General features: G+C 40.5%; 1 protein-coding gene and 2 long non-coding RNA genes across 3 annotated transcripts; all 3 read right to left on the bottom strand.

Moving 5' to 3' along the window:
* Positions 1–1,639: 1,639 nt before the first annotated feature.
* fxyd7 (FXYD domain containing ion transport regulator 7) lies at positions 1,640–8,043 on the bottom strand. The gene is made up of 6 exons (XM_036537885.1): positions 7,956–8,043; positions 6,857–6,957; positions 5,197–5,232; positions 4,840–4,914; positions 2,684–2,724; positions 1,640–2,583 (listed from the first exon to the last, which is right to left on the bottom strand). The coding sequence occupies exons 2-6, from the start codon at positions 6,870–6,872 to the stop codon at positions 2,479–2,481; spliced, it is 273 nt and encodes a 90-aa protein (XP_036393778.1). The 5' UTR covers positions 6,873–6,957; positions 7,956–8,043; the 3' UTR covers positions 1,640–2,478.
* A 268-nt stretch (positions 8,044–8,311) lies between these two features.
* Positions 8,312–12,687, bottom strand: LOC118783950. Its single transcript, XR_005005213.1, has 6 exons — positions 12,661–12,687; positions 11,999–12,073; positions 9,465–9,501; positions 9,104–9,141; positions 8,883–8,909; positions 8,312–8,720 (listed from the first exon to the last, which is right to left on the bottom strand). It is a non-coding gene; the product is annotated as an uncharacterized LOC118783950 (long non-coding RNA).
* A 362-nt stretch (positions 12,688–13,049) lies between these two features.
* Positions 13,050–19,304, bottom strand: LOC118784839. Its single transcript, XR_005005255.1, has 4 exons — positions 19,013–19,304; positions 15,946–16,002; positions 15,426–15,452; positions 13,050–13,172 (listed from the first exon to the last, which is right to left on the bottom strand). It is a non-coding gene; the product is annotated as an uncharacterized LOC118784839 (long non-coding RNA).
* Between the last annotated feature and the right edge of the window lie 4,416 nt (positions 19,305–23,720).

A 23,720-nucleotide genomic window follows, 5' to 3' on the forward strand; every position in this document is an offset into this window, starting at 1 on the left:
TTTTCTGTTGACATACACATAACCAAAAATGTAAATTGCTTTTGAGACCAAGTCAGTATGTTTATGTTGGTTGTACACACAGCAGCTTGAACATCACGTCTTCAGAGGAACAGGGTTAATATGCAAAGTTACACCGAGTCGAGTAACTTAGTAGTTAAAAAAACCAAAAATGATTTTGGAATGATCTGGTGACTTATGAAACACTCAATGTGTAGTGCCAGTATGCAAATACTATTGACTTATGATGATTAAGCTGTGCAGCGCTGAAGAGGTTCAAATATTCATGCTCATAGAACAATACTTATTACAGAAATGTCAACATTAACACTTCTGAGACAAAAACATACATGTATTAAATATTTATGTTATACATTATGGAAACAGGTGTGGAAAGACCTTATGGCCTTATGGCTTTGCCAAAAGGGATTTAACAGAAAAAGACTTCTGTTATTAACATTTGTTATCAAGACTAGCTGCTTATCTTTCATGAATACTTATAAACGTGGGTTTATTTTTAACCCTTAACACACATAAAGTCATATGCAGGTCAGTGAAAGGTTGAATTCTGTCAGCCTTTGCATTTGAAATCTTTTCATTCTGAATGTAAACTCAGTTTTTCATTTCCTTCTAGGAGAATGAATGAATGAATGACTGTGTAATTTCACTATGAAGCTGTAGGAAGGTGGATTTGATTTCAATATAACATGTTCTTACTGAATGTAACCTCCGGAGTCATTGCATTGCTTCATCTTGATCACTGCCATTAAAATCTATTCTTTAAAGTGTGTGACTTGTGTCTTCTTCCACCCATTTTCTCCACCATCCACTCCAAACAGTGCCAAGAGTGTGTCCCAGTAAACATCATCATTATGCAACTTAGTCCATGGTGAAGGTATTTTAAGTAAAGAGCTTACCAGAAAACTGTTCTTTTGCCTTTAGGTGAAGATTGTGTTTAACATTCTTGAAAACAACGATACATTAATTAATTTGTGTAACATTAACAAGTTTTGCTTATGATATTGTTTATCAAAAGGTATTTACACCTCTGCCTGGCCTGTAAACCTCTCCTGTTTTTACAGGTAATCATACAGTAACACCATGGGGTGTGAAAAGACACAAACCCTTAATTCTAATGGATTTTTCCTCAATATTTAAACAAATCACTTCTTCCCCAACATTTCAGTTATTTGAAAGATTTTAAGTAATTGTGAATATTATAAATTCTGTCCTGAAAAGATATATTTTAGGCAGACAACACTAAAAATATTTTTTTCTAACATATATTTAATATTTCTAACATCTAGTGATTGCTTCAAGCCCTTTTAAAAAATAATGCATTTAACAAGTACAGTATGTGGCATATGTAACAAAACTGGATGGAAATTACTACTAAGCATCCACAGCTATGGAAGAAATATATCAACATGTTATTGTAAAATTCATTAGATTTTCTGATCAATGTATAACCTAAACAACCATGGAAGTTAAAGAAAATGAACAGTGGCAAAAAGGCAAAGGCAAGTAAGTTCTGATGAATTATAGATTTCCACACCCTTGAATGGGATTATTTTGAGACCGCTGTTCTCTAAGATTTCTCCTAGTTTTTTGAAGACATAGTCACCAAGAAAAGATATGCAGGGTCATATCTTTATTAATCTCAAACACTTTCGTCTTTCGCACTTTCGTTTTGTGCATCTTTGAGAAAACATTTGGTGTTGTTTGGCTATACAATGGCTCAGGTTCAGGCATAATCTACAAGGGTAAAAATAGCTCTAATATTACTGAAAACAAGTAACTAGCATGTTAGTAGTCTACTTTCTCAGTAACACAATTATTTCACTCTGTTCTCTGTAACTCCATCCTTGGAAAATCCTCATTCCCCACCTGTACTCATTCTCACTCAGATAAATTGATATTTCATGTAATATTCATATTTAAAAGTACTGTGTGTGTAATACAGTAGTAGAATACATCAGGTCATGCAGAAGTTGCGGAGGTGATCCCAGTGAAACACGAGGGAGAGAAAGCGGGGAGCTGCTCAGCCAATCCGCTCTGCCAACCAGACCTGTTTCCAGGTCATCCACCAGGGGGCACCAGAGTAAAGTTTTGGCGTACAAAACATTCCCCGTGCTCAAAGGGGTGACGTGGGTCCTGATAATCAACATACATTCAGGCCTTTGTACTTCTGCTTATTCTCAAGTATGTCAGTTAACTTATTACAAGTTAAATCAAGTCATGAACTGTAAAGTGCAATTATCAATGACTTTTCAGTTACCCTGTTGCAATAATATGGGGCTATTCCGAAGTGAAATGAAGGGCTACTAAAAGAGGTCATAGGCCAGAAATCCCCCACAGCAAAGCCAGGATAAACAGGGAAACTGATCACAGCAGGGAAAGCAGTTTGGTACAGAAAAGGCTTCCAGAGAGAAGCAGACACTGGTGAGAGTGTTGTGGTTTCCCACTGAGTCCATGTGTCTGTTAGCACCTGTGGCCGCCTTTCCTTTCTCCGGCGTGAATCCTTCGACAGCCAGCCGCCCCCTCCCTCGCCCCCACTGCTCTCTCCTTATACTGTCTGAGGGGGCACTGCAACAGAAGAGGAAGGACAATACGAGTCAGAGTTTCCTCGGGGGGGGGGCTGATGAAGACAGAGAGACCTTTCCGCCCTAGCCCCACTCAGCCTCACCTTCTGTCTTTGCTGGCTGTGAGCCTTCAACTGGGCTAGAGCTGAAAAGCAACAAAAAAGGCAATGAGAGAAAGGCAAAGAGAAATGAGGGCTGCCACAAGGGCGGCAGTCTTGAGCGAGCAAGCATGAGACTGAGGTGCACAATCAAAGAGCTCAAAGCTTTATGGCCATACTCTCCCAAAAGGTACTCTTCAGTCATATCTGGTGAAATCAATCAGAAAAGGAAATAATTTCTTATTTTTGTTCCATTTGAACTGTTAATTACATTATTAGATCACTTATTATGCTAAATAAATGATGGTGGCGCTTTGGTATTGTCCATGCTCAATACCTTGAGGACATGGTTACCTGAATTAATTTAGTGTGATATCTGATATGTGATTAAGTGCTTGCATGGAACAAAAACCAGAAACCTCTCCAGCACTCAAAGATCATAACTGCCTACACCATGCACTATCAACTTTACTTGAAAATATAACAACCGAACAAAAATAATGACATCAAAACAACAAAAATAATGGCAACCAATCTTCTTTATTTGTGTTTTTTTTTTGCTATTTTTTTGGCTAATTTGGATGAGACCTGTGGGGCAGAGATTAAATATTTTAGGTTTCGACTATTTAGAATAAGGCTCGTGAGAGCATCTTTTGAAAAATATCATGGCCAGAATGCTGTGAGCCTCTACTGACATGTCTGCAAAGTGCAGTATGCAAAATTCCCTGGGTTCGCTCAGTTCACGGCTCCGTAGGCTTAGGGGCTGAAACAGAAGTAGGGGGACAGATAAGGACAGACAGGTGTGGCTTACAAGCAGCATGCCCCCGGACGCCAGAACAGACACTGCGAGACCACGCACACACTGCCTACCCACACACAGCGAGCGCGTCGACGCTCTGCCTTCCCAAGAACCCACACTCCACGGAGCGGATGGGAAACCCTCTGCTAGCCCACAGCTGTGGGCGGCAAAACCAGTCGCTTTCGGAAAAAATGTTCTGTGATGGATGGAGTAAATTGCTTCATGTATATTTATGTATATAAGAATTGTCATATTGTTTCCATTAAAAAAAAATCCACAACTCAAGAAGAATCCCATGAAAATTGGAGAAACTGCTTGGAAGGCCGGTATGTAATCTGGTATTGCTAAAACAGAATAGTCTAATGAAACATTTTATTTTTCTCTCTGTGTTCTGAGTCCATCTTAGAATAGCATAGAATATATATATATATAGTATAGCCATGTTGCTATGCTAAGATGGGCTCAAGGAAAAGACTATTTTTGTTTGGGTAGGCAATGTCTGCAGACAGAGACATCTGCCCACGAAGCTGGGTGAGGGGGCTGCAATTCTCTAATCTCCCTCTGGGGGCAGCATTGTAAGAGGAAAAACAAATGGGAGGAGACAGCCGAGACTAGACACAGATGCTGTGGACCCTCGCTTTCATTACTGCCTGTTTTCTCTCTGATTTGCTGCATATGCTCAATTCCAGTACATTCCGCATGCACAGCTGGGAGCCACCAGGCCGTGTGCAAACCCTTACTTGGATGTCGATTTTGAGCATTTGAATTTTTTACCTGTTGGAGATAAAAATAGTTCTACAGGTTAGAGGGAGGGAGGGGAGCACGGGTGATACAGCACGGGTGACGGGCTAATATTTCATAGTGAACCTGAAAAGGGTTTGATTTGGATTTGATCATTGTGATGCAACAGAGACTCATGAACTTAGTCGCTGACAAAAATCAGTCTGTCCAAGACAAAGCCAGTTTTAAAGCATTGCATCAATGTCGTCTGGGTAGGCATGATAGAACATCATGATTCAGACCCTGATACCAAAATGGTGCCATCCCTGACTGAGGAGCACAACTTCAGTGAAGCACCAGAAGTCACAGGGTATTATTACATTGAGCTGGTGGGACAAATGCATTTCAGTTTCAGAAAATAGAACAACAGATACAACACTTTCGAACTTAATAAATACGAGACTGCTGGTAGAAAAGTTACTAAAATTGAGGTGTGCAGAGCCTCATTATCCTTCCTGCCTGTATTCCAAAAGCAAGATCCTAACTTGATATTGACAAACTAGATATTGACTGACCTGATTGCATGGCATTGACTGATTTGGCTCACTGCATTACAACAATCTGGAGGGAGCGCTGTACTCACTCAACGCAATGAGGATCCCGAGAACAAACATGACCACCGCCAAGATCACCCCTGTGGTCCTGAGGGTCTCGTAGTCTGAGGAGAACAACACATCACTTTAGCGACTCGCAAACACTTTCCCTGTTCCACACTTTTTGTGGTGGCTGCGGCATTTGAATGCGCCCGTGTATTACACGCTACTTCTTTGTGTTTTTTTCATGAGGAAAGTTAGAACCGTACGCCATCCCGGTGTTTCATAAAACACACCTTCAAAAAAGTAATTATCAAGCCAAGATACCTCACGATGACACAGGCATTTCAACTATGGCGTTTAAGGTTTAAATCAATCAAGAAATGCTATTGGACAGAGACACTTACCATACTCAAAGGCACTTTGATCAATAACCATCGATTCTGAAAGAAACGCAAATGTATGCAAGGTTTAACAGAGGTGCCTTAAATTTTTACAATTTCATATTGGACCGTTCAAAAGGCAACTCTTTAATAGCATGATCTTTGACACCGTGGTTTCAGTACCATGGACAGAAACATTGGAGCAGCGCTCGAATTTATCGGGCTAACTTGAAACTGTTCGAACATCAGTAGAAAAAATCCCCAATCAAAAAAAAATGTCGGATAGGTTTGGCGTTTCCCGGGACAACGTAAAGCGACACACTTACAATAGTGAATTCATATACAATATTTAAGTGATAATCCAATTGATAATCAATGCCACACCCTGTACAGGGACTGAAGATAAATCGCATTTGAACGGAACGGAAACCGGATTTCACATGCACTTTATAAACAGGCTATGGCATTAATATAAAAATACATGCTTTATTCTGCTTCCTCTTTGCGTTCTCCTGACTATTGAAGCAGTTCCAGTGATCTATCAGCTCCAAGGAGGCAATTAATGCAGGAAACCCGGGCTCAGCAGAAAGGGATGCGGGGGGAAAACTGGGTTACAAGCGCATATCCGCACTTTCTGGACTAACCGCCTCAGCAGAGTGAATGTACAGTAGGCGTCTTATCTTATTGGATGTATGCAGCTGCTGTCAGAATACATGCGGACTTAAAACAGAGCAAGTATGCGACAGTAAATGAAAGAGTTCTGCGCTTTCAGAAAAAATACCGCATTAAATAGTGTATAAATAATGATGAAGATACTACCCTGATGATGATGATGATGATGATGATAATAATAATAATAATAATAATAATAATAATCCAAGTCACAAGTGTTATTTTATTTTTCTTTTTTTTCTTTGGAGAGATCAGCGGCTTGGCTAAGACGTATTTAGCTTATCTATACTCAGAAGTGCAGTCTCAGATGTAATTAGCCTTACATATGACGAGAGGATCAGACTACAGTATGGGTGTTGCATCTTAGCATGTGTGGAGCATTTGGTAATGCGGATTTATGTTGCTGAACCCCAGGTTTTTTATTATGGCTTAGTTAGCGCTTTGGACTACAACCCCTCCCCTCTCCTTTACAGATACGCCCTCGACAACTTGTTTTTTTCTTTCTTTCTTTTTTCCCCCGAATATTCCTATACATCTCCGATTTTATTAAGGAATATGTTCCCATTCTACAAATGATAATTACAAATGTATCTAACAACATATACAAACATTGAAACACGAGCAGGGCCAACGTTAGCGCCCCAAAATTACGCGAACTGAATAAAACAGTCGAATTTTGCTCATGGTGACACAATAGCTGTAGTGTGGGGTGTTCCTCCCAAATCTGTGACCATTCCAGAACAACCAATTGAATAGAAACGGAGTTTGGAAAAATATTATGTAATTTTATACTATGTAATACTATGTCATTTTTGGTAAACACATCTAACAATAATAACAGTAACACTACTGATGCTTCAGACTGAACTACACACACACTTAAATATGACACTTTGACTATGTAAATGTAATGGCAAAGGGAAGAAATGTTTCTAAATAGGAAAAGTCAACAACCAACCACGGAAAATCAAAATCTGTATCAGTAACTTAAATATTAAGATATATTACCAACCTCCTGTAGTTGCCATGACTGCAGTGTGGATAGTCGCTTCGATCTCGTTCGTGGTCCGCTGCAGTGTTGCACAAATGTGAATTGGAAGAATTCGCGGGAGGCTAGCGGGTGAAGAGGAAGGAAAATAACTGCAGTTTTATGTAGCACAATCCTAGGGATGAGGATAGGGGGCCACCTGATGGTGGAAAGATGCCATTGCGTTTTCTGCAGACTTCTGGCACCTTATCAATAAGAAAAGATCCCTTGAGATACCCCTGACGATATGCGTGCCAGCCAATGCGGAGGTACTTCCTCTGCATAAGCTCCAGTACTTTCCTGACTTTGGAACGCGCAACTGCTCATCGCTGAGGCTGCGACAACAGGTTCTCGTTTCTTTCTGTGTACGCGTTTATTTCAGCCATTCTCCAATGCAGTCCCCGAGGTGAACGGGCTACCTAGCAACGACGGTGCAAGGAACTGCGACTGACTAAAAATTAGGGAGACCCAGCAAAACGGGTGCTTTCCCTGATATCTATGATAACATCAAGCCATGCACGTATGTCGCACTGAATATTTGTTTCTCTTACTGGAAAGGCATTACATAGGCCTACAAATCCGACTACATTACAGCTATTTTTGTTCACGTGAATCAAATTAAGTGATGCGCAACTTGCTATTCTAGCAACTTTTCAGACTTTAGCCACTTCCATGTAATTCCAGAATTCAACTGCTCATTAATTAGTTAATTGGTCGTCATTTCGCGGCTCAAAGTATGTTTTAAACCGTAGCCACTGTTTAGTCTTTCCAGGACGCCAGTGCTCAGTGCCGTGCAGCCACACAAAAGCTATCTTCCTCAAAGGGCACGTCTTTCTTCAGATAGTTGCTCATATCACTATTAATTACCGGGAATTAAAACGGATGAAACATGCCCAATAACGTGAATAGTATAGTGTAAGCGCTCTAACATTTGATCGGGGCATCCCCGTTTTTAATAGTTGTTTGTATCCAAATTCACTAGACATATTGCTTCAGAGCAATCACACTACAAATCATATTAAGGTCCGGGTAACACCGCACTAACATGCACACGTTCAGAGATGAGCCACTCGGAAAAACATACCGTCCTTTCTTGCACACGATTTGGCTCGATATGTCATTGCATCTTTCCGGACAGGTGGGAGTTACGCTCACAAGGAAACAATGCTGCATCAGCGAAACCGGTATGTGCCGCATTTCCATTATGTGGAAAACACTTACAGTCCGGGACAGCATGCGTCCACCGTCACGTGTCACTCAAAAATAAGAAACAGTCTGGACTATCTCTGGTTTATAAGTTATGATTTGGCCAAACGAAGCGATCACGGTAGCCTTGCGCCGGTGGAAAAGGCTCGATCTACATGAAGTTGAAGTATCTGCGCATATTACGGCTATATTTAAGTTGATCATTGCACCGCCAATTGTCCAGTGATAGTGTTTAAATAAGGATAATGAATACAACAGAATAAGATTTATATGATAAGTATTTGTAAAATAATGAACAGGGAGATTTGGTCAAAATATTTTATTGCCTCTAACATCCGAAGGGAGGTTTCTTAAAATACAACAAACTCAGTTAAAATCGTTTTCAAAACCCTTTCGAAACAGTCGTATAGAAAAAAAGAAATAAAAAGCAAAGAGAAGACATAAAAATAGAACGTTGGACCAGGAAGAAATTTACAGAAGCTTCCTGCGCTCTTGAAACGGGATCATTTCAGTCGAAGGGAAGTCCTCTTCGGTTCTGGACTCTTAGACTGCTCTCTAATGGCAAGATGTAGTATTGCAGGAAGATCATGAGCAGAGGTGAGATGAGGATGGCAAACCGGTATAACTGCGAGAAATGAAGACACTGGCAGTAGAAGCGAAAAACATTATTAAATGTCTTCATACACTTCTAAAATGAAATGTACAATCTAAATAAGTATAAATTAAATACTTCCGATTTAACATTTTACCTCATGGTCTTGTTTCTAATACAAATCTAATATCTAATTTAAGACATTGAACTCACCGTCCATCTGTTGCCTTTATTTTTCTCCTGCAACAGAAATGTAAAAACACGTTCTTTAATATCCCAATGTATTTGTAAATCCTGTTTCCTTCCAAAACGACGGGTTTTCACCGTCGTATGGTCGCCTGTATCTGGAGCACAGATACATACGATATGTTGAGCAAATATGTGTGTAAAGATAATTTAATTTTGGTGAACGACACAAGTTTTAACAAACTCACATTTCATGGCTCCTGCCTCTGCGTCAGGTAATCCAGTCCTGGGAATAAGAGTAATTCACATACAATGTTTTATCACACTGTCAGTTACATTACATTATTGTCATTTGGCACACACTCTAATCCAAAGCAATCTACATAGGTTGCAATATTTACATGTCATCCATTTATACAGCTTCATATTTACTGAACCAATTCTGGGTTAAGTACCTTGCTCAAGGGTACAGCAGCAGTGGCCCAGCAGGGAATCGAACCAACAACCTTTTGGCTACACGTCCTACTCCTTACCACTACGCTACACTGCTGTTATGACTCTCCTCTGACATTCCTTCTGGATGTTTTTTGAACAAGTGCTCAAACTCACCGTTGCTGCTGATTGAACCTGCAGCGACACTTTCGGCCTACAGAGAGACAGAGAGATGGAAAGAAATGAGACCAACTGAAACAGTTTATGGGACTTTTTTTTATGGGACAGTTTTAGATTTTCTTGATCCTATACAAGCATAGTCAAGTTTCATAAGGGGAATTTCACATGTGGCATGCATATTCTTCCACACTATACATACACATACAGGGTTAGACAAGATAACTGAAACACCAACTAACAAATGACTTGTATCTTGGGAGTTTAAAGCAACATTACATTACATTTATTTAGCAGACGCCAAATGATGAGACTGAAAAGATTTTTTTTAAATGAGAAATATTTGGCACCCACATGGTTGGTGCAAGGGTCACAGAAACAGCAAAATTTAATGTGTCAAGGTGAGAAGTGTCTAAAATCATGACGGCATACGCTAAACAAGAAAAGTCCATCAGGAGAGAGGAACAGTGCCCGCAAGCTGAACCTCACCAATTGAGACAGACGGATGTTAAACAGGATACATGCTAAAAATCACAAAACAATGGCCTCAAAGATTACCACAGAACTGAATGAAATTCCATGACCCAGTTTCAATAAAAACACACTGTTAGCGTCACAAAGCTGATACTTACGGTAGGGCTGCCATTCACAAACCACTTAGAACCAAGGCCAGCGCATAACACACACATAACCTGGTTTTATCAGCACAAAACCTGGACTTCTGAGCACTGATAGAAAGTACTATGGTCTAATGAGTTGACTTTTACACTTTTTTCCTACATCTAGAGGGGTTTATGTTTGGAGAAAGCCAAAGTGAACCTTCAAACCACATTGCCTGTTCCAAACTGTGAAATGCTGGATCCATTATGTTATGGACAGCCATCTTGTGGGAGTCACTGAGTGAGATTATTACTCTGTATAAGTACAGTCACAGCCAAGGAATACATAGCCTTTTTAGGAGAACAGGCTTCCCATATTCCATGATGATAATGCTTTCATATACACTGCTAAAAGGATCAAGTGTGATTTCATGAACATCAGGATGAAGTCAAACACCTTCCTTGACCTCCCCACTCATCAGACCTAAACATAACAACCTTTATGGAGAGTTTAGGACACAATATGCAGAGTAGATTTCCACCTCTTTCCTTTCATAAAGAATTGGAGGCTTTCCTTGAAGAATACTCAAATATCCAACTAGAAGCAGTTCAAACATGTAATGTAATGTAAAAACATGTATTAACTGCATTCCAAGGACTGACACCATTCTGAAAGCAAAAGATGGGTCACCTCTATACATAATGTAAATATATATATCTATATATAGTTTACATATATATATATATATATATATATATATATATATATATATATATATATATATATATATAAACTAAGAATGACCTCTGTGCTTGACTTTGTACTCTCTGCAAATATGCACATTGTGCCAGATATCATGTCATAACCAACATAACCAAATCTAAAATATGATGTAATTTAATCTAATATGTAATCTTATATAGAAATGTGTGCTTATATGTACCTGTGTGTATTCAGAGACATGAACATTCTGTGCTTGAACTTCATTTCAAGTTCTTGAAAGACGTCCATGCTGGAAAATGAAGCCCTGCAGAGGCTGTCTGGGTGTATCAAGTGCACATAAAGGAGTCACTCCATACAGGGGTGAACAGTTTTATAGCTCTGTGTGTGTGTGTGTGTGTGTGTGTGTGTGTGTGTGTGTGTGCGTGCGTGCGTCTGTGTGTGTGTGCGTGTGTCTGTGTGTGTGTCAGTGGCTGGTATTCATATGTCCTGGAGGGGACACATTCAGACTGACCTCCAAACTAGAGTTGTTAACAGTTTTCTGCATGTTGTCTTTAAAGGCAGGAAAGCTTTGGTTGGCCAAGTGCTTTCCCAAAGAGAAATCAGGGTAAAGAGCACCTCCTTATGGGCCAGCGTGGAGTGGATGAACCGAGATTGGGATTCATTACTAATTTATTGCTGGGTGTGGATGGCAGTGCAGGAGCCAGTGGGATTCCTAGGACAGAGCTGGTCTGGGTCCAAGAGGGTAGCGCCATTGGGCACATCGGTGGGGGTATGGGGAAGATCAGGTTTCTTGGCTGCATATCTTGTTCGGGATGTGCTGGCCTCAGTCCCAGGCCAAATGTTAGAGTGTTCCTAGACTTGTTTATCAGCCCAGACACACAGGACAGCATGGGGGAAGCATATATAATGAAGCTACTGTAATATGTGACAAGCATAATGATGATTTGGAAATATTCAACTTTATATACAGGGAAAAAAAAAAAAAAAAAAAACTTAAAGCTTAAACTCTCTGAAGACCACAGAGCTGGCGAATTTATGCTTTACCTTATCTTCAAGTTCAAGACATAGTGTAAATTTGAGACCACATCCAAATTTGAAAACCACCTCCTTATGTCACAATGGGTTTCTTTGGAATGTCCAGTGAAAGTGTTCTACTGCAGCATGCGGCAGGGCGACCAAATGGCTTTAACACATTAACAGCACAAACTCACTGAGGATGAGGACGATTCCCATCAGGAAGAGCACCACCGCGAATATCAGGCCCCCGATTCGCAGAGACTCGTAATCTGAAAGGCAGCACAGATCACACCACTTGATCTCCAGGGATTTAAAAGTAAAGCCTGGATTTGATCCACATTCACTCTTAATCACAATGTGATTGTGGAGTATGCCAAAGTTTTGAATTAAATAAAAAAAAAAAAAAAAAAAAAAAAACATACAAAAATTACACTTGCATTTTTGAGTACAAGTGAAATAAATGTCTCTGTCAGACTAAGCTGTGTTTTTTTTCTTTTGCCACAACTGAGTCTGATTGGAACAACCCAAGAGGTAGAACATATTTGGCATCCCCTAAGAATCCCTAAGACCCCCTTCCCCCAATTGTTTCTGCCTGCTCACTTGAATGCAAGCGTTGCTTGGAAACTTAATGAAAAGGAGCAGGAAATGGAACCATGGTGGTACATGGGAAGATGTGTAGCGTGTTAGTAAATTATGCTGCAGAAACTTGACCCCCTTAAGTCAATGTTTTCCACCAGCTGGAGAATATTGGGGGGGGGGTGGGGGGGGGGGGGGTGCTCATGTGATGTCCCAAATGTGTCTTACGGAACGTGACCTTCCAGATCTTGGCGTTTGGGATTTCTGCTTTTCTACTTACCATAATGAAATGCGCCGTCAACATCTGTGTGGGGGGAAAAGGCAAGACGTAAATGACATCTGGACCAAATGAAAGTTACCAGTCACTAAAAATCTGAAAGGTACTAGCTGGAAAAAACTGAACCGAAGCAATTAGGAGTGTGAATCATGTACCATGCATTTCTTGATGCATTATTAATACACTGGCTCTGATGCTAGGCAACTGTGATTAACACTTTTTATGGGACAAAGTGTGACTTAAATCCTCAATCACCATCAATCAGAGCAATCCATTACCTTGTGAAGTGAACACAGCATACGGCTGAAAATGTCTGCTTACACAGAATGACTTTTTTTGGCTAGACTTAGAGATGAATATTTCCATAATCCATCCTTTCACTGCTGTTGCTTGAATTTCCAGGTAATTACATTGGTTGGTGTGTCACAGTATAAAAAAAATATCAAGTGAATGTCAAACTTAAAAAGGAAAATGACCTGGATGAAAATTACCTTTCATGTCATTAATACTGGATGCTGGAAAAAAAGAGAAAAAAAAAAACACCTCATCACATGTTATACATGCTTTCAAAGGAGACATGACTACACACATTAAATGAAAAACAAGTCACAATAACAACAATAACAATACATAAGGGAACAATATCAATAGTCTTGACTTATACAGCACCCTTCATACAAAGCTGGCAGCCCAAAGTGATTTGCAAACCAGAACACAATGATAAATCAAGAACAATTTACAAAATAATGCAGACATAACCCTAAAACAGTTTGTTGGTTGGGTATCAGTCCAAAACAATTCTGACAAAATGCACTTGCATTTAACAGCTGATCATAAGGCCAGGAAGGATAAGAAAACCCACTGTTTCCTGTATGGGATGCACGACTCCCTCCCCACAAATGGTTAGTCTCGCGGCCATAAAAGTGTCATTAGAGCAGTCCCTTCCCTCTTTAGAGAAGCCATCGTGCAGGCAAAGGGTCTGAATAAAACGGGTTTCCCCAGTGGATAGTGGGATGAACAGCGGAAAGTGAGAGGTGCCAGGTGAAGCCGTGCCAGCGCGGTCTCCACAGGCCTGATGCATTGCCACTGCGGCGTATCACTCAGTCATGAACACTCAGCCCTGCACACTGCCTCCAGGGTTAGCCACTGGCCACTGTATGCAGGCATGGCCACAGGTGTGCATTGTGCAGTTGCTGTTATCGCCATCATGGAAAAAGGATGCAGCTAATCAGGACAGAGTCCGTAAGATCTTAAGTTGCACTTATGCAAAGAAAAATAACCGGGTAGAATTTCAGCGCCCACATATTGCTCAGAAGTAAAGTTAAAATGTATTGATCCAGATATCCATTAGCAAGAACTCCTGCCATAACTAAAAAAAAAAAAAAAAATTCAAACCACCACAGGAAAGATAGTGTGTGTGTCTGTTGACTGTGCATGTGTGTCTGTCCTGGCAGGTATTCAAAACTGCAGTCTGGGAATCTGCAAAAGGGCGTAAATCTCCCACGAAACCATTTGGAGAGCTGCACTCTTCTCCTCCCCCAACGGCATCATATACACTTTTAAAAGTTCCTGTTAGGGCTGGGCGATATAGCCGTCACGATATATATCGAATAGCTATTTTTAGTGCAATAACAGCAATCCCCGGTATGTGGCGTTAGGTTTCTTCCCATATAGTTTTCCCTTAAGTCATACCTGATGTGGGAGCACACCTCCAAAGTGTATGAATGAAAATGCATATCAAAACATAAACCAAACACTAGCAAACTATCTTACTGCACTGGTCAATGAAGCAAATGGCACTACTAATATTGATGCTATCACCTCATGAAGGACAAAAGTTCATGCCTGTATTATTTCCACTCACTTGCCATTTTTGTTTTGTTTTGAGTATCTTTGGTCACAACGTATATATCTCATTAAACTCTGTATTTCCTTAGAAAAACGTCTCTTAGAACCATAACACTGATATATATCTACAGATAAGACCTCTTTTCACTTCAGCCCACTTCAGCCTACTGTTTATCTTGGGCTTATCACAGCCAGACTTTTTCCTGTTCAAACATCCCTCGACTTCCCTCACAGAAAAACGTCTTTCACCAAAATGGAAGACACTGACAACAAATGTGTTGACTATGGAGGAGAGACACAATATCAAATACAGCAACAGAGAAATTTAAGACATTTTCACATTAATAAGGTTCCACAGCAACGCTACACACCAAGTCTGTGAGCAAGCACAATCCTTTACAAGGGAAATGACACAAATTCACCAGAGGATGGCGGCATTTCCTCCAAACTTTTCAGGACAAGTTAGAAGCAAAACAACCACTCTCCGTTTTCAGTCCATATAAGATTTAATTGCGAGTTACTGGAATACGATGGAATGCTTTGTAGAAACCCGCTTAATCCACCCTCCCCCATCTGACAAAGCCGAAATGTAAGCTGGCAGGGTTGCAATAATAAGACCCAATTGTTGGAGGGAGACCATTTCTATTCTTTCCAGAGAATTCGCACAACAAGGCAACTTGCAATTGGGGGGGGGTAGCAAGGTGTTCCCATCCATGTGATCACAACACACAAACCAGTCCGATTAGGGCGTTTTACCACAGGCTGTGAACAGAGTTACACACAAGCCACGGAGCGGGAAAGCTTCACTGGGACAAACCTTGACAAGACACCAGCGGCACGGCGTTAGCTTCACGTTGAGCAAGAGAACGGCCTCTCATTCCCTTACCACCACAGCCACGTCTAGCGCTGTATCAACTTACCTGGCATTTCCCTGCCAAAAGCTGACCCTGTTGATGCACAGACACACGCAAGACCAGCTCAGTTGTAGCTGTCGCCCCCAAAGACAGCGATGAAAGAATTCCTTGCTTGTACAACTTTGCTCTAAGTAAAACCAGACTAGGGTTCAGCAGTGAGGTGCTCCATACAACTCCAACACTGACCTTTAGGTATTAGCTGGGTATGTGATGCTGCAAGACATTTGCAATTTTAATAACCATGCAGTCATTCTGTGAATATTTTGTCCCTGTTCTGCTGCGCAAAGCTCTATACAGCACTTCTGTTAATTGTGCTAAACTAAATAAAATCCATTTGGTTGACTGATTGATCAAATATTGATAAATGTGTCGTTTTAGAGGGGGGGGGGGGGGGGCTGTGCTTTGTTACATTTCAAAGCACATCCCCCAGCATGCTGATTCAAGATACCAGAAAGATATTGCCCTTACTGAAAAGTAAGGCTGACCGTGAAGCAAAACTATGGATAATGAGAAAGCAGGCACTCACCCAACGCAGGGGCCACACAGGAGCAGAGTGCTAACACCAATGACAGATCCATACTCCCTGCAAGCGAGAGAGAGGGAGGGAGGTGTGGAGGGGTACCTTTAGAGCAGAACTGAGGAGATTACTGGAAAAAAAAAGGATCAAAACTCACAACACATCACCACTTTTCAAAACAGGGCTTACTATCGAACTTATATTACGTCCTCTTTGGGGGGGGATTCATTACAGACCATCTGAAGATTAAAGTGAGAATTAGCGTTTGACTGGACATGCCGCACACAGACTGACTGCTTGCCATGAATCTGAATTGTGTATAGTCAAATATGAAAGTGAAGCGGTAGGAGTTAAACACCACAAGAAACACAAATGTACTTCTAATTAAAAAAAAATAAGTTAACGGGTTGACAGATTTATTTGGGGGACAATTGAAAACATGCAGTTAAAGGTTAAAGGTACCCTTCGTCTCCTAAGGACACGCAACATACTTCCTGTTCCTCTCTCCCCTGCCATTACTTCTCCCAGCACAGGAAAACTCAGACCCTTCTGGGTCAGTCTTATTTCTGTCTCTGTGATCCAAGTTCGAACTGGAATCAGCCAGCTCCTCTGGGATCACTTACGTAATGATCAGGAGGTCCATGACTTCTGACACCCAGAAGGATAGTGGGGTCTATTTCAGGCACAGCACCTCAGAATAAGGAACTACTGAGAGCAGGGGGCCGGGAGGTGACCGGTGTTGAGTTCCGCCTGATATTTGGTCAGTGGGTTACAGGCGTAACTAGGCAATTCAGGCACAGAGTCACTGCTTCAATCAGGTCAAAACCACATGTGCACCAGTTTCTCTGGAATTCCTATAAAAAGCATTAACAACAAAAACAAGAATTCTGACTTGTCATACACATGTGCGCCATCTGCTGGCTCACAAAGGAACAAGGGAACAGTGCCCAGTCCTCCGAACATGGAGAGCTACACAACAGTAAAGTGAAACAATTTATAAGTACTCTTACAAAAACAAGACACAAAGTTCCAGGGTGCAGAACGGTCACATAGCCAGCTAGCCAGATGGTGGGGGATTTTATGAATAACTCTGAAGTACAAAACATTTCTTTGGATGACAGGACACAGATGGTAATGTAGCTCCAGTCAATACCTGGAAAGCTAACAGTGTAGTTAAATACAACCTGGACATGACTGCAGTCATACAAAGCACATAACATTACTGTTTCTGTGCAGAGTGTGTTGTTTAATTTTTATTTTATAAAAAATGGAACATTTTTGGAAAACAGGATACTACTCTGAAAATTGGTCTGAATAAGAGGTTACTTTCACCCCACTGCACATTATTAACAGTCCGACGGGAGGTGTGTGGGCATGTCCAACATAATGATTTGCCCTCTGTCATAAATGTGGGTGGTGTTGAGGAAGTTGGCATCAGCATATAAATCTTTGATTCTGCAACTTAAAATAACATCTTTTTTCCTCATAAATTCGACATTAACAAAAATGTAAAGAATGAATTCCATTCATCCATTGTGTAGTTATTGTGTACTTATCGTGGAACATTCACCCTTGACTCTACAGGGATTTTGCAGAAGTAAGTGGAGGATTACAAGATAAATCTATTTTCGTACATTATTCCAATCCAGATAAAACGGAGCAGACCAAACTGGCAAGTAGGCCTTTGGTTTGTTTATTCAAAATCGCCAGGGAACATAGTTTGTCTTTTCCCCTGCTGTTGCCGTTAGTGTTCATTACACCCACAGCTAGCCACTGTTTAGGCCAATGCTTCCCAAAGAAACACGGCACATGCTGGGTTTTGTTCAATCTTATTTTTAATTAATTACGCTCAATTAATGAATGCCTATGTGGATCTGCCATCTTTTTAGAGTTATCAACAGTAAATAAACGCGTTAGAGACGTTTTAGTAAAAGTAAATACGTTTCTTTATCGTAGTACTACTATTGGTGTCTGTCTTCTAATACCCACACACAAATTACCCAAAGTATTTGAATGCTGTCAAACCGAGACATCTTTACTCGTCTTTTCTTACCAGCAAGAACTGTTTCAACAACACTATTACTTTACACACAACTTTCAGCAGGTTATCTACTTCACACTAACATATATATTAAATGATATACGTACATATACGTATACAGAAATTACATAGCAGCTGACATGTGAGGTGAATGGCTGAATTCAAGCCCACTCGAATGCATATGCAAACTATTTTCACCGCCCGTCCCCTCAACATTTGACCAGGACACAAATCAACCACTTAAGGCAGTAGTGGAAACTAGACTCTGTAATCCAATGAAGGACACGGGGGAAAATACGCTCGTTTCAAAACTCGATTTTTGTTCAAATTTGTATGTCATAAAAATGACAATATTAACGAAAAAAGGTCAGAATACGCTGGAGATAGCAAGCTTCTACCAAAGTTTACACCATTTTTTAAGGGGGCTTCTCTGGACGCGCTCCTAATATGATTTTACACACTCAAATCCAAAAGCACGCAGTCTTTATAAGTAGAGGCAACGTGTACGGGCATCTATAGGTGGCGGTTGGGAATAGTGGCGAGGTTAAAACGAGGCCGTCACGCATTTGCAATAATTGAAAACACAAGAATATGAACAAAACCACAGATAAATCTCTCCGAGAATGAACCCATTGACGGTCACGTGTTGTTTCAATCTTTCAAAGGGGCTCTGTCTGTGGTAGACATGAACAGTAACCAATAACCGCTAATTCTTCCAACATAATCATCGACACGCCAAAATGCACTTATTTAAATGTTCTGCAACTTTTAGTGTTGTGCACGACAGCTTCATGACCGGCCCTCCCATTATGCAAGCAAGTTCGACCAACTCAACGGTTTAGTACTTCTTGCGTTTGATTTGTATGCCGACACCGTAATCTTGGATGAACTGGCGTTATTTTCCACATAAATGGAGACGCATGCGGTAAATGAGATCAAACCAAAAACTTCGATGGCCAGTGTGTTTACGCCATTAACAAAGAGACCAGAGCAAAATTCGCACACTCGTGAAAATGTTCGTAAAAGTGAACTTACCTGACTAATGTGTCTTTAAAACCAGAAACAGCAGAGAATTCGATAAACTCAAAGCAGCCTATATGCACTACCAAAACAGGCGACACCCAATATACCCACTCAAACTGGTCAAGTTCCGGTTCAGTATGCGGAGTATTTATTCCCAAATTCTATCATTTAGATGCGCTTAAAATGCTTAAAATTTTGCGTGAAGATCCGATGCGATACGTGCGTCTTTGAGGCACACGGACAGCTGAACTAAAGTGTAACTCGGCCCCTGAAATGGACTCTTTCCAACTTTCAACAATGTTTAGCGGTCTAGGGGAGGAGGGGAGGGGGTTGGTCGAAAAACTTAGGAGACCCACCTCGATTACCCCTGTGATAAACTGCAGTTGTTTACGAGAGAAGTCGCTGGCCTTGTCCCTTTAATTGTTTGTATTTTTCTTGATTTTACAGAACGCGACAGAACACCGAGATCTTTAACATGCCGATTCAAGAGTACTGAACTTCTATTTAGAAATATTCATATACTTACATTATACGCTTCGTGACTACAGATGAAGCACGTAGAGAAGTATGCAAAAAATTCGACATAGGATATACCAGCTGACCAATGCACGTTGCGTCCCAATTACTTGAAAAAAAAATCTTTGCAAGTTTCCCAAATATGATACTGCCCCATGGAGAAATCAGCATCTGCTTTTCAAATGATATTTATATTTGCTCTCCTGATATTTCAGTTGGGGGTTGTCTTAAAAGGGACGCTTTTATTTAACATCAATCTGTCAAGACATGCGTGAATATAAAGTTACCTTGCCCTGTGCAGCATCGGATGATCCTCCAACCAACAGTTTGTCGTGCCTGAAAATTAGGCAGTTACGGGGTTACTGAGGGTAAATTCCAAACGGAGTTCACAGTAACATGACGGATATGGCGTGTGTAAGGTAACTGATGTATCGGTCTGCGCGATTTCCTCCCAGGGTATAGCTGTGCTGTCTATACTCGGAAGAAGCAACTGAAGAAACTCCACTAAAACAGCACAAATATGGATATATGCTGTACAGTATGTGTAAGCTTTTACTACACGGGCTTGGCTGGGAAATATGAAATACAAAAAGTAGGAAATCCTAATGTTTGAATACCTAAAACGTCTGGGTGCTGCATAGTTTGGCTTTCCTGTGACTTGTTATTATCAGTCAGTGGGAGTAAAGCTGTTCAGGGGCGGCCCTGTGTGCTGACCCTTTGGATCAGCATGGGGGGTCAGCTGATCCCTTCAGAAATCCAAGGGGGATGGATCTGGCTGTGAATTAAAATTGTTCAATTGTTCCCAGATGTAGGGTGTATGGAATGTAGCTCAAGAAACTATGGTTACCTCTAACACCTAATCCACTGAAATCCACTGCGTGCGTGTGTGTGTGTGTGTGTGTGTGAGAGAGAGAGAGAGAGAGAGAGAGAGAGAGAGAATACCACAAAACAATATGCAACGGGCACTAATGATGAACCAACAACAAGCTTACAGCTGTAACTCAAATCTTCATACAAATCCTGTTTTGGGTATGATTTTCCATGCAAAGGCATGTGGAGTGGAGTGTACAACATACTGTACTGATAGAGCGTGGATGGTAGGGAGAATGTAGCACTCCTATGTGCTTTAACCATTTTTGAAGTTTTGGAAGTATTTGAGGTATGGCAGCTAATAAAGACATTTTAATTCTGAATACTGAGGTCATTCTTTGATTTCTAACTGAACACGATTCACCACTTCCCTGCATCCGGACCTTTGCTTCACCTGTAATGCAACAATCAAGTGTAAAAAAAAAAAAAAAATTTCAGAACAGGTAAATCATCATTGTGAATTAAAAATAAATAATTTTTAGATTCAAAATGATACTGATGCCACTCTTTGGCTGACAGGTGTGTGTGTGTGTGTGTGTGTGTTGTGGGGGGGGGGGGGGGGGGGGGGGTATTCTGTATTATACTATATTCTGTTATTCTGTAATATGACTCCAGAGTCTAGGTGTGCATTCCTGGTGTCTCATTTCAAGGGATAGCCAGGCTATTGTTTCCCTGGTTTTGTAGCATTTATTTATGATCAAATGATGTTATTGGTATTCATTGTCATGTTTTTTCAATGATCATAAAGCCTGTGAGACATCCTATAAAATGTTGCATAGAAGCTCAATATGTATATATCTGCTCATAGTAATATATAATGTGGACCACATTATTTACTATAAAGCAAATTGTTTCTATGTTTCTGTACAACTTTTGCCGGCTGGCCTACTTTTATGTATGTTATTCATGTGTCATTTGTGGGGTTCAAAACGCTTTCAATCCCTCTGGGCTACTAAGCTCCACAGTCAATGGTCAGGAGGTCACATGTACTGTTCCCACAGCAAAAAGGGTCAGCAGGCTTCAATATTTCTCACACATTTAAGCAGATTGGGTGGCCTTCCTCCTTCCTGGTTGGTTTCCACAAAACCCTCTGGGACTTGAAATGTTGCTTTGCCTTTTTATATCTATAATCATATTTTGTTCCTGAGTGGATGACTGGTGAGTGCTGGGATACATTTGGTAAAATTGCTGATTCATTATGTTGATGCACAATAGTCAAGGGCAAAGGAAAAACAGGAAGTTACTGTGTGATGTCGCACACGTCTCTACTCAGATTTCAGAAATCAGGCTCAACAGGATTCATAACGGTTGCTGAAATGGTGAAGCAGTTTATATGAAGATAGTTTTAGTAAGTCATGACAGAGGCTACACCCTGGGGGCCATTACAGAGAGATTATAAACTTAATTTGCTGTATCTGACAGAACACCATATAATAACAGAGAAGATAGGCAAAATGCCTCATTCAGTTCTCTTTGATTAGGGTAGCAGTGTATCATAGTGGTAAGGAGCAGGACTCGTAACTGAAAGGTTGCTGGTTTGATTCCCTGCTGGGGCACTGCTGTTGTACTCTTGGGCAAAGTACTTAACCCAGAATTGCCTCAGTAAATAAAAAAAAAAGTGTCTGCTAAATGTCAATAATGTAATGCACAGCTTTTACCCCTGTGAGGTCTGGGATTTCAAATATTCCAGCATGCCCAATTATGTTATTTTTGTTTGTTTGTTTTTTAAATAAGATTATTGTACTGGTTCCTCGTCTATACAAGCGTGAGGTTTAATGACTTCACTGATCTTATTAAAGCAAAGCACTGTAGTCAAACCCAGGGAGCTATTGTTGATGAAATATATGCATAAAGACTGTTTACTATGCACAGGAAAAATAAATGACAGTCTGAATTATCCTGTTGCAGATGTAACCTTTTCCTTTTCCTGGTTCTGTAACAGAGTAAGTGGCGGCACTGACACCTGTGCTTTGTTGGTGCAGCTTTGGGCAAAATAAATAAACAGATTGGCTGTCCATCTATTTCAGGTAATTTAAATCACTGTCACTTAAGTACAAAGCTATCGCATGAAATTCTTTGTGTTCTCTAAAGCATTTCCTTAACCTCATATCTGTGTTTGGTGTCCTTAGCCAATGGCTCACAATCTGTAGATTTTTTATGCATCTTTTGAATGTAACTTATATGAAATAGATTATGCTACTTGCTGTATTATGTGTTTTTTTTCATTTTTGGTATGTCACATAGTCCAATGGATGTATAATTTTAAATCAGGCTTTTTTTTTCTTTCTTAGACTCTGAATGACCGTGGTTGCTCAAGTTGGCCAATCACTGCACTAAGCTATTTAACAGTAGGAAACGACTTCTGCTGGACTAGACACACTATTGTTTTGCCAAAATGTGTATACTGACTCTTGAGATGCCTGAAGAGTATTGAGAGAGACATCTCATAATTTCGGTGAGTATAAATATTCTCTGTCAGCATCCATTCCACCCTGCAAATTTGCCTTCACCGAGGTGGGACTGGGGCTGGTTGGACGCGAGACCTCCTTGGAAAACCAAGTTGCTGCTTGAAATTTTGTTGATGGGCCAGTAGGGGGCAGCCTTCCTTCTCTTCTAAATGGAAAACTAATGCAGGGATACACTGCTGCATGGAAGCTGCCTTTTGGATGAGACTTTAAACTGGGGTCCTGATTGACTGTGGTCATAAAAGATCCCATGACTTTTATTGCACAGAGTAGTCAGGCTCTTTCAATCTGGCCATCTAATAATCTCATTTCAACTGGCAAAACAGTTCCCTCTCTCTTTCTGCCTCAAATGATGTGTGGTGAGTGTTCTAGTGCAAAAGAGCTGCAATGCATCAATCAGCAGGGAGTACTACATATTATTGGTGGTTGAGGTGAGTCACTGATCTTCAATGTATAAATATGTTCTTGATAGGTGCTAAATAAATGCAATCCATTATTATTACTATAGTTCCACACTCAAGTGTGTATGCACACAATGGTATAAAAGTACAAAAGCTGAAATGCTCTCCAACAATAATAAACCCACCATGACCTGAACGTTTATTGGTCATGCCATTATTATTATCCTCATTATACTTGCGGTTTGCTTTTATTTTGAGAAATAAAAAAAGGCTGACTTTAATTCATCTGGCTTTTAATTCATCTTTTTATTCAACACTGTATGCGAAAGCACACTCTTGAGGGCAGCTGCCTTTTATGAAAATTAGCCTTGCCCTCAATGTTTGCTTAACAATGTATAAACCTGCCACATTTTGATGTGGCGCTACGCAAAAGCACACAGACTGGTGGTGCCCTTTATTGTGTTTCTG

The sequence above is a fragment of the Megalops cyprinoides genome, chromosome 10 (assembly GCF_013368585.1).
Source record: "Megalops cyprinoides isolate fMegCyp1 chromosome 10, fMegCyp1.pri, whole genome shotgun sequence".
NCBI lineage: Eukaryota > Metazoa > Chordata > Actinopteri > Elopiformes > Megalopidae > Megalops > Megalops cyprinoides.

Coding starts and splice junctions, on each gene's coding strand:
- fxyd7 (XM_036537885.1), bottom strand. Junction 4,915..5,196: donor TCAAAGTGCCTTTGAGTATG/GTAAGTGTCTCT, acceptor TGTTCTCCTCAG/ACTACGAGACCCTCAGGACC. Junction 2,584..2,683: donor ACAGCCAGCAAAGACAGAAG/GTGAGGCTGAGT, acceptor CTTCTGTTGCAG/TGCCCCCTCAGACAGTATAA.